Raw genomic sequence first — 19,108 nt, 5'->3', positions numbered from 1 at the left:
AAAATATGTAAATGTAGCCAAGTGCACTTTGCTACCCTAAACACTCTAATCATCGCATGGCGAAACAGCCTTGTGTACAGTACAAACAGATGATACGATGATGCGCGCACACCTTGCTGGCGCAAATTCTAATAAAGTACCTTTCTATATATATATCTACCTAACTTCTATCTTTCAAAGTCCCTTTTATCTTTGATACGGTCCTAATTATATTTAGGTTTGCATAGAAGTCACTGATTAGGCTGGATGGCTGCATATTATTGTGTTATTTACGATAATGCTTCGAACTGACCAAAGCGTCACTCTGACCTTGACCGGTTTTCATGTATCGTCGAGAGAAATTGATTCTCACAAACTCATCTTTGTCTTTTCAATCATTGTTTTGTCATTTTTGTATCACTATTACATATCCCGTACCTATGTTGCATATGATTTTAGTTTGTTTATAAGGATTTGGTTGTAATGAGTGATGCTTGGTTCCTCTGCAAAGATTGCTAATTTATGCAGACAGGTACTCGCGCAGGAATTTAGCCGATTCCATTTACTTTCGGACTTTACCGCTTCGTACTAAGTCAATGTATAATTTTCCCCACGGTAACGCATATCATGATGTTTGTCTAGGGTTCTTCTTTTTATCTGTATGATTTATGAGTTTGTCCATTATTCCAGTTTAGAGAGTTTTGTAATTTTCCGCACTGAAGTTGGTTCAGTGCCTTCACTAGGACCATTGTTTTTGCATCCTACTAAATAAATATAAGTTTTTACGAAATGTGATCTATTGCAATAGAAAGCTAAAGGTCGTAGCTTTAATTTGATGTATTGTTTGTTATGATTGGTTATGTATTTGTTTAAATAACGTAGGGTAAAGCAAGTGTAAGAAACACAGATTCCGTGTTTCTGGCCGTATTCAGTCCGATTTTCATCACCACCGGACGGTCCTTTCTGTGCAGTCCGCGCCGGGGCTATAAGTATAGGCCGGACACCGGCATGAGCATGCATTCGCTCCTAGCAGCTGAACACGACACTACACTTGCTTTGCTGTCTACGGGTTTCGCCTTCGGCCTCTACGTTTCCTTGCATTGTTTTCTTGAATAAAAAGTTGAAACAAGACGCTTGGACTTGGGCTTCGTGTATCTACTACCCTTTCCACTCCTCCACTACATATACAATCCAACTTTGAAGAGCTCCTGTGACCTTGACCTTGAAGCAAGGTAAACCAAACTGGTATCAAAAGATGGGGCTTACTTTGCCCTATATATCATATATAGGTGAGGTATTCAATCTCAAAAACTTCAGAGAAAATGGGAAAAATGTGAAAAATAGCTGTTTTTTAGGCAACATTTATGGCCCCTGCGACCTTGACCTTGAAGCAAGGTCAAGATGCTATGTATGTTTTTTTGGGCCTTGTCATCATACACCATCTTGCCAAATTTGGTACTGATAGACTGAATAGTGTCCAAGAAATATCCAACGTTAAAGTTTTCCGGACGGACGTCCGGACGGACGTCCGGACGGACGGACGGACGGACGGACGACTCGGGTGAGTACATAGACTCACTTTTGCTTCGCATGTGAGTCAAAAATCAAGTCTCGTGATCGTGATCGTCATTTGTTTTCGTGATCGTGATGGGAATTATTGCAAAGCATTTTATTTTCAACGTACATTTTTCACAGCTGTTTCACTCTATGATCCTCTATTCGTCAAGGTGTTTGTGATCGTGAAAACAACAAGAAGCGAAGCCTTCAAGGCTCCCGTAAGAAATCAACAAACAGTAACATAACACAAACTCACTCACTCCGTAACACACACAAACACACACAAACACACACACACACACACACACACACACACGCACACACACACACACAGTTAAAACTAACGCATCATATCAACTCCATGTATAATTTTCAAAAGAAGGCAAACAGATAAAATGACTAGGGTAATAGGTTAGGTACCTGCCATGTGGGCACTTTTTCCACTGCTGTCCTCAGTCCTATACTTTTCATCAAGACTTGTCACCATGCCGAGTAGATCTAAATTCGGAAGTCTTCATGTGGCTGAGGCATATAATTATTTGACATAGCGTCGATCTTGTTGTAGGTTTAACCTCCTTTCTGAAACAAATGGCAAAATGCGATTAGTTATGATGACTACAACCTACACAAATATAAACAGTGTTTTGAAACAGAATAGTCAGGTTATACAAGCCACTTTACCGATGCAGCATGGTAACCCTACAATATGCGAAACATGTCGACTGCAGCAGCCTGGTTCTTAAAATAATTCTGACGGTCAACACAGCCAGAAATGCCAACAAAGACAAGAAAGCTGTGGCAAGGTAAGCTTACCAAACGTTACATAGCGAATCATATGATAGTGCGTAAACAGCAAACAGTAGATCTACAATCAAAGAGAGGATCGAGTCTGGAATGAAACGCGATACAGATCTAGCATTCAAAAACTGTCTTTCACGTTCAAGGAAGTTGTTGCAAAGTACTTAAGACTTACTAAATTGTACAGACAAAACCATGACAGTGCATGTTTTGAATCTGAGGAAAAAATCGTGATCATTTTGACTTTGAGAACAGATTCATTCCGTTTCCTTATATCTGCATGTTCAAGTAAATGGTGGACAGTTTTTTTCGGGCAGAGTAAACTTAACTTGAGACTCTACTGCAAGTCTTGAAATTCACATAAATCGAACCACGAGCAAAGACATCCAAACATTACAGGCACTTTAGATCAACTCATTTCACTAGAGGTGACTGCCTAGCACTGTGTTTGACATCCGTGTCTGCTGAAATAAAAAGAAATTAAAACAAAACGGATTAACAGTAGGTGACACGTTATCAGAGTGGGAGACACTAGATCTGTCTCTGAACTTACCGGGATACGGCTGCAAGATCGACACTGACTGCCGCGCTTTCGACAGCTCTTCCTCGCGTGGACACTGGAAACACGCTGTGCAGATCAAATTGTAGGAAATCTCCCTTTGGTATCTTCTTTATTTACTTTTCTGGAGCTTAGAAACCGAACAACATGAAATCGTCTTCCCCGGCGAATCGGCGAGGTGAGAACTGGACCACAATCCTTCGCGCGACCCCTGACCTGATCTTGACACCTGACCTGCCGTCTACATGCCAAACACGACACAAATCAGTCAACTGCTTGTACCCCTTCAAAACCCCCCACCACCCGTTTTCTTTGGATACACGCTTTAACTACACACATGCCGACACAATGTTGATCATTGCTTCAATAATTTGAAGATGGTGCTTGAAAATTAACCACGTGAAATGAGTATTTCGGTGTTTAGCCAAAAATGTTAAAGTTTCTACCACAGACATACACACATACATACATACGCACGCACGCACAGACAGACAAAGTTTACCATCGCATAGGCTACACTTACGTGAGCCAAACAACGACTTGGCGGTGGGAGGAATTCGCGGTGCAACAGCCAGCCAGGCAGTCTGAATTGTCGAAACTGATCTGTTTAAAAACACTTTCATCTTATTCCTTGTCAGTTCCTGATTCCAAAAACATATAGATATGATATGTTTGGATTAAAAACACGCTCAGAAAGTTAAAACGAAGAGAGGTACAGAAAAGCGTGCTATCCTTCTCAGCGCAACTAAACCGCTCTTCTTGTCAAGGACTGGGTGGCCGAGTGGTAACGCACTTGCGCTCGGAAGCGAGAGGTTGCGTGTTCAGGCCTGGGTCAGGCCGCAATTTTCTCCCCCCTTTCCTAACCTAGGTGGTGGGTTCAAGTGCTAGTCTTTCGGATGAGACGAAAAACCGAGGTCCCTTCGTGTACACTACATTGGGGTGTGCACGTTAAAGATCCCACGATTGACAAAAGGGTCTTTCCTGGCAAAATTGTAATAGGCATAGATAAAAATGTCCATCAAATACCCGTGGGACTTGGAATAAAGTAAAAAAAATTCCATCTCACACGGCATTAAGTCTCAGGAAACATGAATACACGCATGCAGGAAAAAAAAATATGGGTAGCGCCGTATGTATGGCAGCTCGCTTTCCCCGGGGAGAAAGCAGCCCGAATTTCCATGAGGGTAACCTCACTGGACTGTAAATCTTATCCTATCCAATCCAATCCAATTTCACTGCCTTTGCCATGAGCATGAGCGGTGGACTGACGATGCTACGAGTATACGGTCTTGCTGAAAAATTGCATTGCGTTCAGTTTCATTCTGTGAGTTCGACAGCTACTTGACTAAATGTTGTATTTTCGCCTTACGCGACTTGTTTCCTTTTTCAATCACTGTGATTTGGGGTGGGAGTGTTGCTGCCGCAATACTTGTTGTTTTATCGGTCGGGCGCCTATGCCTCTTTACGCGCTTTTCCAAGGTAAATAGGTTTTACGTATCATGCGCGAGTTCGCGCGAGATTCGGAGATATTCTAGAACGTCACTTGATATTTTGACTCGCAGTGTAGACTGTCGGGTAGTTTTTATATTTAGTCAAGTTTTGACTAAATATTTTAACATCGAAAGGGAATCGAAACGAGGGTCGTGGTGTATGTGCGTGCGTGTGTGTGTGCGTGCGTGTGTGCGTGTGTGTGTGTGTGTATCTAGAGCGATTCAGACTAAACTACTGGACCGATCTTTATGAAATTTGACATGAGAGTTCCTGGGTATGAAATCCCCGAAAGTTTTTTTCATTTTTTTGATAAATGTCTTTGATGACGTCATATCCGGCTTTTCGTGAAAGTTGAGGCGGCACTGTCACGCCCTCATTTTTCAACCAAATTGGTTGAAATTTTGGTCAAGTAATCTTCGACAAAGCCCGGCCTTAGGTATTGCATTTGAGCATGGTGGCTTAAAAATTAATTAATGACTTTGGTCATTACAAATCTGAAAATTGTAAAAAAAAATAAAAAATTATAAAACGATCCAAATTTACGTTTATCTTATTCTCCATCATTTGCTGATTCCAAAAACATATAAATATGTTATATTCGGATTAAAAACAAGCTCTGAAAATTAAATATATAAAAATTATTATCAAAAAATTTTTTCGAAATCAATTTAAAAACACTTTCATCTTATTCCTTGTCGGTTCCTGATTCCAAAAATATATAGATATGATATGTTTGGATTAAAAACACGCTCAGAAAGTTAAAACGAAGAGAGGTACAGAAAAGCGTGCTATCCTTCTCAGCGCAACTACTACCCCGCTCTTCTTGTCAATTCCACGTGCACTGCCTTTGCCACGGGCGGTGGAGTGACGATGCTACGAGTATACGGTCTTGCTGCGTTGCGTTGCGTTCAGTTTCATTCTGTGAGTTCGACAGCTACTTGACTAAATATTGTATTTTCGCCTTACGCGACTTGTTTGGCATTGTCTCGGACTTGAGATGTATGAAAAGTTTTCTATTGCTTGTTCTCACAACGTAATGATTATGTTTAATGCACCAAAGCGTTTTATTCGAAAAACCTACTATTGAGGTAAAATTGACTGATAGTGGAGTTGTAATTTCTGCTGCGGAAATGTGCGTGGTAGAACTAGAACTATTTTTGGTCTTGACCTTGAGGTGTTGTGTTTTTATATTTAGTCAAGTTTTGACTAAATATTTTAACATCGAGGGGGAATCGAAACGAGGGTCGTGGTGTATGTGCGTGTGTGTGTGTGTGGTGTGTGTGTGTGTGTGTGTGTGTGTGTGTGTGTGTGTGTGTGTGTGTGTGTGTGTGTAGAGCGATTCAGACTAAACTACTGGACCGATCTTTATGAAATTTGACATGAGAGTTCCTGGGTATGAAATCCCCGAATGTTTTTTTCATTTTTTTTATAAATGTCTTTGATGACGTCATATCCGGCTTTTCGTGAAAGTTGAGGCGGCACTGTCACGCCCTCATTTTTCAACCAAATTGGTTGAAATTTTGGTCAAGTAATCTTCGACAAAGCCCGGACTTCGGTATTGCATTTCAGCTTGGTGGCTTAAAAATTAATTAATGACTTTGGTCATTACAAATCTGAAAATTGTAAAAAAAAAATAAAAATTTATAAAACGATCCAAATTTACGTTTATCTTATTCTCCATCATTTGCTGATTCCAAAAACATATAAATATGTTATATTCGGATTAAAAACAAGCTCTGAAAATTAAATATATAAAAATTATTATCAAAATTAAATTGTCGAAATCAATTTAAAAACACTTTCATCTTATTCCTTGTCGGTTCCTGATTCCAAAAACATATAGATATGATATGTTTGGATTAAAAACACGCTCAGAAAGTTAAAACAAAGAGAGGTACAGAAAAGCGTGCTATCCTTCTTAGCGCAACTACTACCCCGCTCTTCTTGTCAATTTCACTGCCTTTGCCATGAGCGGTGGACTGACGATGCTACGAGTATACGGTCTTGCTGAAAAATGGCATTGCGTTCAGTTTCATTCTGTGAGTTCGACAGCTACTTGACTAAATATTGTATTTTCGCCTTACGCGACTTGTTATCGTCTTGGGTTCATACGTAATTTTAATGTTGAATCGTTGCCTCGCCCCAGTGTGTTCTCGCATCATATGTTTGTTCAACTTAGATTTTATTCGTTGACGTATAGTTATAAGCATATATTTTGTGTTCTTCAGGAACCTGTGTGGGCAATCCCCATGCCTTGTTGTTATGCGCTGTCATCACTAGGAGAAGACGAGGTGGGTATGCACATATGCATTGTAAATATTGTGTTTGTAAGAAAGTGTGTATGACAACCTATGGCGAAATGTGCAATTGTTGTAAACGAAGAACAAATTGTGATCAGATTGAGCATTGTCATTTTATTCAACTTCATAATGATCATTTCATAAATGCAATGTTAAACAACATATGTGATAAAGTAAAGCATAAGGAAAAGGTGACAAATGCTATTATAACTGTAACCTTTTAGCACTTGTTTTTATGCTTTTAATCATGACTGTTCCTCTGATTTATTGCAGTCTTTTACGGCCCTGTATGAATTGAGAATAAAAGAAGTTTTACAATCATGCATCCGTCTTACGTCTTGTGAGAGGCAGCGACAGAGAGTGTGCTAAAACGTTGTGTCTGAAGATAGGGGGTTCTGGCAAGACTATTCTGTGGATTTTGAAGATACGTGGTTCCGGCAGGTTTTCTCTGGAGATTTCATCCACAAATGTGACTTGGCAAAATGAAGTATCTCAGAAATGTTGTAAAACATCACGATTAACAAATGCTGGCTTCGAATTCTGCGTTTCCTTTTCCTGGATTATGTTCTTCACATATTGGTTTTGCTCTTGCCTTACTTTTAAAGCTCTGTCTTGCTTTTTCGATTTGTAGCGCTGTTGCAAACTTGTAAAAGGCTCTCTTCAAAAGTTTTCACAAAACGAGATACGGGTTTCTGGCAGGGAACCCTCGATATATATGTGTCTGGGGATGCATGTGTGAGTGAGGCTAATAGTGAGTGGATCGACGAGTATGCCTGTATATATGTGTCTGGGGATGCGTGTGCGAGTGAGGCTAATAGTGAGAGGTTAGACTAGTATGCCTGTATATATGTGTCTGGGGATGCATGTGTGAGTGAGGCTAATTGTGAGTGGTTAGACTAGTATGCCTGTATATATGTGTCTGGGGATGCATGTGTGAGTGAGGCTAATAGTGAGTGGTTCGACGAGTATGCCTGTATATATGTGTCTGGGGATGCATGTGTGAGTGAGGCTAATAGTGAGTGGTTAGACGAGTATGCCTGTATATATGTGTCTGGGGATGCATGTGCGAGTGAGGCTAATAGTGAGTGGTTCGACTAGTATGCCTGTATATATGTGTCTGGGGATGCATGTGTGAGTGAGGCTAATTGTGAGTGGTTAGACTAGTATGCCTGTATATATGTGTCTGGGGATGCATGTGCGAGTGAGGCTAAAAGTGAGTGGTTCGACTAGTATGCCTGTATATATGTGTCTGGGGATGCATGTGTGAGTGAGGCTAAATGTGAGTGGTTAGACTAGTATGCCTGTATTTATGTGTCTGGGGATGCATGTGTGAGTGAGGCTGATAGTGAGTGGTTCGACGAGTATGCCTGTATATATGTGTCTGGGGATGCATGTGTGAGTGAGGCTAATAGTGATTGGTTCGACGAGTATGCATGTATATATGTGTCTGGGGATGCATGTACGAGTGAGGCTAATAGTGAGTGGTTAGACTAGTATGCCTGTATATATGTGTCTGGGGATGCATGTGTGAGTGAGGCTAATTGTGAGTGGTTAGACGAGTATGCCTGTATATATGTGTCTGGGGATGCATGTGTGAGTGAGGCTAATAGTGAGTGGTTCGACGAGTATGCCTGTATATATGTGTCTGGGGATGCATGTGTGAGTGAGGCTAATAGTGAGAGGTTAGACTAGTATGCCTGTATATATGTGTCTGGGGATGCATGTGTGAGTGAGGCTAATAGTGAGTGGTTCGACGAGTATGCCTGTATATATGTGTCTGGGGATGCATGTGTGAGTGAGGCTAATAGTGAGAGGTTAGACTACTATGCCTGTATATATGTGTCTGGGGATGCATGTGTGAGTGAGGCTAATAGTGAGTGGTTCGACGAGTATGCCTGTATATATGTGTCTGGGGATGCATGTGTGAGTGAGGCTAATAGTGATTGGTTCGACGAGTATGCATGTATATATGTGTCTGGGGATGCATGTACGAGTGAGGCTAATAGTGAGTGGTTAGACTAGTATGCCTGTATATATGTGTCTGGGGATGCATGTGTGAGTGAGGCTAATTGTGAGTGGTTAGACGAGTATGCCTGTATATATGTGTCTGGGGATGCATGTGTGAGTGAGGCTAATAGTGAGTGGTTCGACGAGTATGCCTGTATATATGTGTCTGGGGATGCATGTGTGAGTGAGGCTAATAGTGAGAGGTTAGACTAGTATGCCTGGTTATATGTGTCTGGGGATGCATGTGTGAGTGAGGCTAATAGTGAGTGGTTCGACGAGTATGCCTGTATATATGTGTCTGGGGATGCATGTGTGAGTGAGGCTAATAGTGAGAGGTTAGACTACTATGCCTGTATCTATGTGTCTGGGGATGCATGTGTGAGTGAGGCTAATAGTGAGTGGTTCGACGAGTATGCCTGTATATATGTGTCTGGGGATGCATGTGTGAGTGAGGCTAATAGTGAGAGGTTAGACTAGTATGCCTGTATATATGTGTCTGGGGATGCATGTGTGAGTGAGGCTGATAGTGAGTCGTTAGACTAGTATGCCTGTATATATGTGTCTGGGGATGCATGTGTGAGTGAGGCTAATAGTGAGTGGTTCGACGAGTATGCCTGTATATATGTGTCTGGGGATGCATGTGTGAGTGAGGCTAATAGTGAGAGGTTAGACTAGTATGCCTGTATATATGTGTCTGGGGATGCATGTGTGAGTGAGGCTAATTGTGAGTGGTTAGACTAGTATGCCTGTATATATGTGTCTGGGGATGCATGTGCGAGTGAGGCTAATAGTGAGTGGTTAGACTAGTATGCCTGTATATATGTGTCTGGGGATGCATGTGTGAGTGAGGCTAATTGTGAGTGGTTAGACTAGTATGCCTGTATATATGTGTCTGTGGATGCATGCGTGAGTGAGGCTAATAGTGAGTGGTTAGACTAGTATGCCTGTATATATGTGTCTGTGGATGCATGTGTGAGTGAGGCTAATTGTGAGTGGTTAGACTAGTATGCCTGTATATATGTGTCTGTGGATGCATGTGTGAGTGAGGCTAATAGTAAAAGGTTAGACTAGTATGCCTGTATATATGTGTCTGGGGATGCATGTGTGAGTGAGGCTAATAGTGAGAGGTTACACTAGTATGCCTGTATATATGTGTCTGGGGATGCATCTGTGAGTGAGGCTAATTGTGAGTGGTTAGACTAGTATGCCTGTATATATGTGTCTGTGGATGCATGTGTGAGTGAGGCTAATAGTAAAAGGTTAGACTAGTATGCCTGTATATATGTGTCTGGGGATGCATGTGTGAGTGAGGCTAATAGAGAGAGGTTAGACTAGTATGCCTGTATATATGTGTCTGGGGATGCATGTGTGAGTGAGGCTAATTGTGAGTGGTTAGACTAGTATGCCTGTATATATGTGTCTGGGGATGCATGTGCGAGTGAGGCTAATAGTGAGTGGTTAGACTAGTATGCCTGTATATATGTGTCTGGGGATGCATGTGTGAGTGAGGCTAATAGTGAGAGGTTAGACTAGTATGCCTGTATATATGTGTCTGGGGATGCATGTGTGAGTGAGGCTAATAGTGATTGGTTCGACGAGTATGCCTGTATATATGTGTCTGGGGATGCATGTGTGAGTGAGGCTAATAGTGAGTGGTTCGACGAGTATGCCTGTATATATGTGTCTGGGGATGCATGTGTAAGTGAGGCTAATAGTGAGAGGTTAGACTAGTATGCCTGTATATATGTGTCTGGGGATGCATGTGTGAGTGAGGCTAATTGTGAGTGGTTAGACTAGTATGCCTGTATATATGTGTCTGGGGATGCATGTGTGAGTGAGGCTAATAGTGAGAGGTTAGACTAGTATACCTGTATATATGTGTCTGGGGATGCAAGTGTGAGTGAGGCTAATTGTGAGTGGTTAGACTAGTATGCCTGTATATATGTGTCTGGGGATGCATGTGTGAGTGAGGCTAATAGTGAGAGGTTAGACTAGTATGCCTGTATATATGTGTCTGGGGATGCATGAGTGAGTGAGGCTAATAGTGAGTGGTTAGACTAGTATGCCTGTATATATGTGTCTGGGGATGCATGTGCGAGTGAGGCTAATAGTGAGTGGTTAGACTAGTATGCCTGTATATATGTGTCTGGGGATGCATGTGTGAGTGAGACTAATTGTGAGTGGTTAGACTAGTATGCCTGTATATATGTGTCTGGGGATGCATGTGTGAGTGAGGCTAATAGTGAAAGGTTAGACTAGTATGCCTGTATATATGTGTCTGTGGATGCATGTGTGAGTGAGGCTAATTGTGAGTGGTTAGACTAGTATGCCTGTATATATGTGTCTGGGGATGCATGTGTGAGGGAGGCTAATAGTGAGAGGTTAGACTAGTATGCCTGTATATATGTGTCTGTGGATGCATGTGTGAGTGAGGCTAATTGTGAGTGGTTAGACTAGTATGCCTGTATATATGTGTCTGGGGATGCATGTGTGAGGGAGGCTAATAGTGAGAGGTTAGACTAGTATGCCTGTATATATGTGTCTGGGGATGCATGTGTGCGAGTGAGGCTGATAGTGAGTGGTTAGACGAGTATGTCTGTATATATGTGTCTGGGGATGCATGTGTGAGTGAGGCTAATAGTGAGAGGTTAGACTAGTATGCCTGTATATATGTGTCTGGGGATGTATGTGTGCGAGTGAGGCTGATAGTGAGTGGTTAGACGAGTATGCCTGTATATATGTGTCTGGGGATGCATGTGTGAGTGAGGCTAATAGTGATTGGTTCGACGAGTATGCCTGTATATATGTGTCTGGGGATGCATGTGTGAGTGAGGCTAATAGTGAAAGGTTAGACTAGTATGCCTGTATATATGTGTCTAGGGATGCATGTGTGAGTGAGGCTAATACCGTAAAATCCCTGGCATAAGCCCACCCCCCCTGTGCACAGATTTAGGGAAAAATTGGGGGGTGGGCGTTTGCTAGGGATAGACCCCTTTGCACAAAGTAAGTTTTGTGCTCAACCGTGTAATTGAGTGAATACAAACCCCGAAAGCATGTAAGTTAGGTCGTGTGAGTAGAAGTGAAGGAAAAAAGAAAGAAAAAGGACTTTGAGGCAAAGAAGGCCAACCATGAGAGAGAGAGAGAGAGAGAGAGAGAGAGAGAGAGAGAGAGAGAGAGAGAGAGAGAGAGAGAGAGAGAGAAGGACTGGCTCTTCACCTTATTGAGCTTTGTATGGAGCATTTAACTGAGTATACGGGCCAAGGCTATCACATTCAAAGCTAAACTTATATAGCCTATGATTACAGCCCGTATAGCTCTAAGCAGAGATCTGCTACAGTGACGAAAATTTGACCTATTTCGTCGCCTATAGGGGACGGAAAGAATGTCATTTCAATGGTGTGATAGCATTCTTTCCGTCACGTGACGTCTGAGCTATACGGGCTGTTTAGCTTTGAATGTGATAGCCTTGGCCCGTATACTCAGTTAAATGCTCCATACTAAAGCTCAATAAGGTGGGCTCTTCTGAAAACAACCCGAGCATAGTCATTCATATAAATTTATAAAGTAAAAAGAAAATCGCCAGACCTTTGCAAGGACAAACAATAACAACACAATTCCGGGAAAAAGAAACTTGATGAAATGTCGAAATGGCAACACCAATGAAGCCCTTTCTTTCTGTACAGGGAAGAAATTACACGATCGTCTTTGGAAATGAAACGTTAACTGAACTTGGATTTTGTCTTCAAAAGGCCCAATCTTTCTGAGAAAGAAAAACCCATAAACTTAGGAAAACAAAAAAAAGAAGAGAAACTCGAAAAAACATGAACGATGGGTGGGAGTGAGGAGAGGGGACAAAGAATAAGAAAAAAGGAAAGAAACACGAAAAGGTAAAGAAGGGGAAAAAGATGACTTTTAGAACAGTCTGCACAAATCCTAGTGAAAGTGAGCCTATAGTCTCTCTGAAAAAAGCAGGGTGGGCGTTTGCTAGGTAGTTACCCCTGTGCACAACTTTTGGCCCAAAGTGGGGGGTGGGCGTTTGCTAGATGGTGGGCTTATGCTAGGGATTTTACGGTAGTGAGAGGTTAGACTAGTATGCCTGTATATATGTGTCTGGGGATGCATGTGCGAGTACCGGAACGGTTGGCCTAGTGGTAAGGCGTCCGCCCCGTGATCGGGAGGTCGTGGGTTCTAACCCCGGCCGGGTCATACCTAAGACTTTAAAATTGGCAATCTAGTGGCTGCTCCGCCTGGCGTCTGGCATTATGGGGTTAGTGCTAGGACTGGTTGGTCCGGTGTCAGAATAATGTGACTGGGTGAGACATGAAGCCTGTGCTGCGACTTCTGTCTTGTGTGTGGCGCACGTTATATGTCAAAGCAGCACCGCCCGGATATGGCCCATCGTGGTCGGCTGGGAGTTAAGCAAACAAACAAACAAACAAACAAACAAACAAACAAAAGCATGTGCGAGTGAGGCTGATAGTGAGTGGTTAGACTAGTATGCCTGTATATATGTGTCTGGGGATGCATGTGTGAGTGAGGCTGATAGTGAGTGGTTAGACTAGTATGCCTGTATATATATGTGTCTGGGGATGCATGTGTGAGTGAGGCTGATAGTGAGTGGTTAGACTAGTATGCCTGTATATATGTGTCTGGGGATGCATGTGTGAGTGAGGCTGATAGTGAGTGGTTAGACTAGTATGCCTGTACATATGTGTCTGGGGATGCATGTGTGAGTGAGGCTGATAGTGAGTGGTTAGACTAGTATGCCTGTATATATGTGTCTGGGGATGCATGTGTGAGTGAGGCTGATAGTGAGTGGTTAGACTAGTATGCCTGTATATATGTGTCTGGGGATGCATGTGTGAGTGAGGCTAATAGTGAGAGGTTAGACTAGTATGCCCGTATATATGTGTCTGGGGATGCATGTGTGAGTGAGGCTGATAGTGAGTGGTTAGACTAGTATGCCTGTATATATGTGTCTGGGGATGCATGTGTGAGTGAGGCTGATAGTGAGTGGTTAGACTAGTATGCCTGTATATATGTGTCTGGGGATGCATGTGAGCGAGTGGGTGTGTGACTCGGGGTGCGGGTCGGTGGATCGGAGGTAAATGAGGCTTTATGTGTGGTTTAAATATGGAAATAAATTATAATTTTTTTAAAACTGAGTACGATAATGATGTTATAAAATCAAAATAATTTGGTAAGGGAAGTGTATGGTTGCATAGGTTGTATTCTATTTTCAGATGTCACAAAAACATATTTGATGTAAATTAAGCTATCATTAACCTGATGGTTATACGTGTATATATGTCTCACCAACAAATACTCCGACAATACATGTATACATATTCCCCCAAAAATGTGCGAATACAACAAGAACAACAAATGCTTGCACACGACTCGCCTTCGTTACCCCCGCCCCTCTATCAACCACCTTACTCCTTAGAAGACGGCCTCCCTTTTAAGACCCCAAACCGCTGATAAGACATTTTCAAGACCCTGTTTTCTAATGACCCAACCCCCCCCCCCCCCCCAAAAAAAAAAGGCAAAAAAAGCTGGTCCAGCTTCATAAATAATGTTCAAGAGAACTCTTTATGTGACCTGTATCAATCCATTTATTTACTCAACGCTAAGAATATTTCACATTATGTTCAAACTTGCACAACTCCCAAACTGCTTCTCACCACCATCACTAGCCTGACATACTCAACGTCCACCACATTTTGAAAAACAAGTCGCGTAAGGCGAAAATACAACATTTAGTCAAGCTGTCGAACTCACAGAATGAAACTGAACGCCATGCAATTTTTCAGCAAGACCGTATACTCGTAACATCGTCGGTCCACCGCTCGTGGCAAAGGCAGTGAAAATGACAAGAAGAGCGGGGTAGTAGTTGCGCTGAGAAGGATAGCACGCTTTTCTGTACCTCTCTTCGTTTAAACTTTCTGAGCGTGTTTTTAATCCAAACATATCATATCTACATGTATATGTTTTTGGAATCAGGAACCGACAAGGAATAAGATGAAAGTGTTTTTAAATTGATTTCGAAAATTTAATTTTGATCATAAGTTTTATATTTTTAATTTTCAGAGCTTGTTTTTAATCCAAATATAACATATTTATATGTTTTTGGAATCAGAAAATGATGAAGAATAGGATGAACGTACATTTGGATCGTTTTATGAATTTTTTTTTTTACAATTTTCCGATTTTTAATGACCAAAGTCATTAATTAATTTTTAAGCCACCAAGCTGAAATGCAATACCGAAGTCCGGCCTTCGTCGAAAATTGCTTGGCCAAAATTTCAATTAATTTGATTGAAAAATGAGGGTGAGACAGTGCCGCCTCAACTTTTACAAAAAGCCGGATATGACGTCATCAAAGGTATTTATCGAAAAAAAGAAAAAAACGTCCGGGGATATCATTCCCAGGAACTCTCATGTAAAATTTCATAAAGATCGGTCCAGTAGTTTGGTCTGAATCGCTCTACACACACACACACACACACACACACACACACACACACACACACACACACACACACACACACACACACCACGACCCTCGTCTCGATTCCCCCTCTATGTTAAAACATTTAGTCAAAACTTGACTAAATGTAAAAAGAGATTTGTTTTTTAACAAGAATCAAAATAAATATTAATTGTCTTGACTAAATTGAATTTGGGCTAATCCCAGACAAAATATGTATACTCAGACACTTGCGTGACCTCATTTCTGACATTTTGACATCATAAAATGATGTCATCACCAATAGTCTAGCCAAGAATTTAAAAAAAAACACCAGAAACTAAGCTGTGACCAAATCAAACAATGACATCATAGCTTGATGACCTCAAGACTTATTTTCTTGATAGCTCAGTGGATATTTCAGGGATGAAAATCTTTTCCAGCAACAATTTTCATACTGTGACTGACATTTTGGTCATGTCTGCTGATCATCAACACCTACAATTGTGTAACATTTTGAAAGCTTTTGCTCCCAAAATAACTGAGAAAACTTTCACGTAAAGTGTTTACGAACCCCGCTGTGACCCCAAAATGTAACGGGGGTTAACCAAACTGGTGTCATGTCGGCACATTATCAAACCCTTGAAGAGTTCAAAGTTTCAAAGTTCTAGCTTCAAGAACGCTTGAGATAACTCTAATGTTAAGTTATTATGAATCCAACATGAGGCGATTATCAAACCCTAAAGGGTTTCAAACTCAAACTTCATAAAGTTGTTTAAAAAAAAAATACCTCTTTTTGGGCGGGAAGCATCCTTCTTCATTGGTCTCTTTTTTTTCAATAAACTTTAAACTTTAACACCCATCATACATTCTCAATTCTACATCAAGCATACAACCAATATACATAGGTGTACCAATGCACATTTTAGCGACTATTATCAAATAATTTATATATTCTACTGCCTGAAGGGAAATATGTTCACGTGGTGTCAAGCCCAGCAGGGCTGTTTCTGCATTCATTACTATACGAACGTCAAATTTATTAATAACTCTATATACAACATCTGACCAGATGTTATGTATTTTATGGCAATAAAAAAAAGTTCAATATAATCTATTACATTGGGACAATACGTAAGTTTTAATGAAACGAACATGACGCCACTGTGACCCCAAAATTTGACTGGGGTCACTTCGTGATATCATCAAACCCTAAAAGTGTGCAAAGTTTCAACGGTCTAGCTTTAAAAACACCTCAACGTTAAGTATTTTGTCTACGGCCGGCCGGCCGTCTATACGGACGGACAGGGATGAATGCCAAAACTCACCCATTACTCAAGGGAGTCAAAAATGATAGATTTAAACAAAAAAAAAGTCAAAAAAGTTACATTTAGCTCCAGCTCATCATTGACAAATTCCAGATGCAAGTTTCAAAATATTATCGAAAATTTGAGAAAAAAAAAGTGCGGGGATATCATCTGGGAAAATTCCCGTGTCAAGTTTCATAAAGATTGGTTCGGTAGTGTTCCTGGAATTGCTGTTCACACACACACACACACACACACACACACACACACACACACACACACACACACACACACTACTACTACCCTCGTCTCGATTCCTGCTCTATGTTAAAACATTTTGTCAAAACTTGACAAAATGTAAACAGAATAAAAATACAAGAAAATAGAGTTCAGAAAAGAAGGAAAAAGTTGAACAAGTTCAGAAAAAAAGTTTTACAAAATTCCATTTACGGGACTCAATGTTTGTCTATCATGGGTCTTTCTATCAAATTGTCACTACCGATGATAAAGATAATCTTGTGTATGGTTCAAATTGGTCTGCGATTGACTTTCGAGGGCAGTGCTACCTTCGCCGGGTAATCTATACACAGAGGTATATGGGGAGCTACTGTTGCCGGGTAATCTATCCACAGAGGTATATGGGGAGCTAGTGTAGCCGGGTAATCCAGTGTCCACAGAGCTACTGTTGTCGAGTAATATGTTCACCGAGGTATTGATGTTACTGTCCGATGTAGATGATTCTTTCTGAATGTTCTTCTTCTTTCTCGACCTGACCTTTTTAGACATCAGCTTCCCACGCGAGATACAGCACAGAAAACTTATAAGACAAAAGCCAGCACCCCCGCATAAAATGCACTTGAGGAATCGGAAACATTTTGAAGGCGGTTCTTCCTCATCCGAAGACTCTTCTGCGTCATCGCCTTCTTTCTCTTTCTTTTCCTTCTTGCCTCCGAGACGAAGAAAGGGCAGCCACCCTGCGTTGCCCATGATCTGACATAGCTGAACAAGGCCAGCCATGAAGCCCCATGTGAGAGGGGCACCCACAGCAACACCCACCGCTACCTTCTCGTTTGGGGTCAGTAGTGGCGCTTCGGGTACCGCTAGGAGAAAAGATTCAGCAACCCGAGTTAAATGTGCAGTCAAAATCATGTGTTTACAAGCAAACGCTAAGACAACCCACCTTCACCGAAAGAAATTTCAATCAGAAACACATCATCCCCTGCTCTCGCTTAACAGACATTGATGACAATTTCATACCCGAACTCGACACTACTGCATTACGTGTCAGTTGACAAATATATTATACAAAGAAACACATGTAGATAACTAAATTAGTAAGTTAGTAATTAAGCGAGTCATTAAGCAAGTAAAGGATCAGTCAATCAGTCAGTGACCCAGTGAGGTAGTAGATGACTAAGTTAGTGAATAAGTCAGTCAGGCAGTAAGTAAGTTATTATTTATTATTTATTTTATTATTATTTATTTTTTATTATTAGTGAGTATTTCTACGCACATACCCTCTCCTATTTGGGGAGGCTCATGGCGTTTACAATATGCCGTGTGAGATGGAATTTTTAACACATTATATCACGCATTCACATCGGCCAGTAAATCTCAAGCGTGTTAGGCGAGTATATACTTTTCACGGCCTATTATTCCAAGTCACACGGGTATTTGGTGGACATTTTAAATATGTCTATACAATTTTGCCAGGAAAGACCCTTTTGTCAATCGTGGGATCTTTAACGTGCACACCCCAATGTAGTGTACACGGGACCTCGGTTTTTCGTCTCATACGAAAGACTAGCACTTGAACCCACCACCTAGGTTAGGAAAGGGGGGAGAAAATAGCGGCCCGACCCAGGGTCGAACACGCAACCTCTCGATTCCGAGCGCAAGTGCGTTAATTACCACTCGGCCACCCAGTCCGTAACTACGTAGGCTAAAGAAAGGCATTAACACCTCAGTGGACATGATCAGAGTTTGTTTGTTTGTTTGCTTAACGCCCAGCCGACCACGAAGGGCCATATCAGGGCGGTGCTGCTTTGACATATAACGTGCGCCACACACAAGACAGAAGTCGCAGCACAGGCTTTATGTCTCACACAGTCACATTATTCTGACACCGGACCAACCAGTCCTAGCACTAACCCCATAATGCCAGACGCCAGGCGGAGCAGCCACTAGATTGCCAATTTTAAAGTCTTAGGTATGACCCGGCCGGGGTTCGAACCCACAACCTCCCGATCACAGGGCGGACGCCTTACCACTTGGCCAACCGTGCCGGTCATGATCAGAGTCTACCACACATGCTGTTAAATCATTTTTAACAAGTGTGTTTTTAAAATACATGAGTCTCAAGCCATATAAGTTCAACACGCTTTGGAAAACAACAACACAACAATTGTTTGTTTGTTTGTTTGTTTGTTTGCTTAACGCCCAGCCGACCACGAAGGGCCATATCAGGGCGGTGCTGCTTTGACATATAACGTGCGCCACACACAAGACAGAAGTCGCAGCACAGGCTTCATGTCTCACCCAGTCACATTATTCTGACACCGGACCAACCAGTCCTAGCACTAACGCCATAATGCCAGACGCCAGGCGGAGCAGCCACTAGATTGCCAATTTTAAAGTCTTA

At 41.7% G+C, this 19,108-nt stretch overlaps 1 protein-coding gene across 1 annotated transcript in view; it reads right to left on the bottom strand.

The window, feature by feature from the left end:
• Positions 1-16,893: 16,893 nt before the first annotated feature.
• Positions 16,894-19,108, bottom strand: part of LOC138951072 (uncharacterized) — a 74,976-nt gene continuing 72,761 nt past the window's right edge. Inside the window, exon 8 of the mRNA XM_070322738.1 lies at positions 16,894-17,567. Coding sequence (XP_070178839.1) covers positions 16,963-17,567 — 605 coding nt within the window. The 3' untranslated portion in view covers positions 16,894-16,962. The remainder of the gene's footprint in view (positions 17,568-19,108) is intronic.

The sequence above is a fragment of the Littorina saxatilis genome, linkage group LG16, assembly GCF_037325665.1.
Source record: "Littorina saxatilis isolate snail1 linkage group LG16, US_GU_Lsax_2.0, whole genome shotgun sequence".
NCBI classification, from domain to species: Eukaryota; Metazoa; Mollusca; class Gastropoda; order Littorinimorpha; family Littorinidae; genus Littorina; species Littorina saxatilis.
Note: the sequence above shows the minus strand (reverse complement) of the source record. Positions and strands in the feature narration are given on the sequence as shown.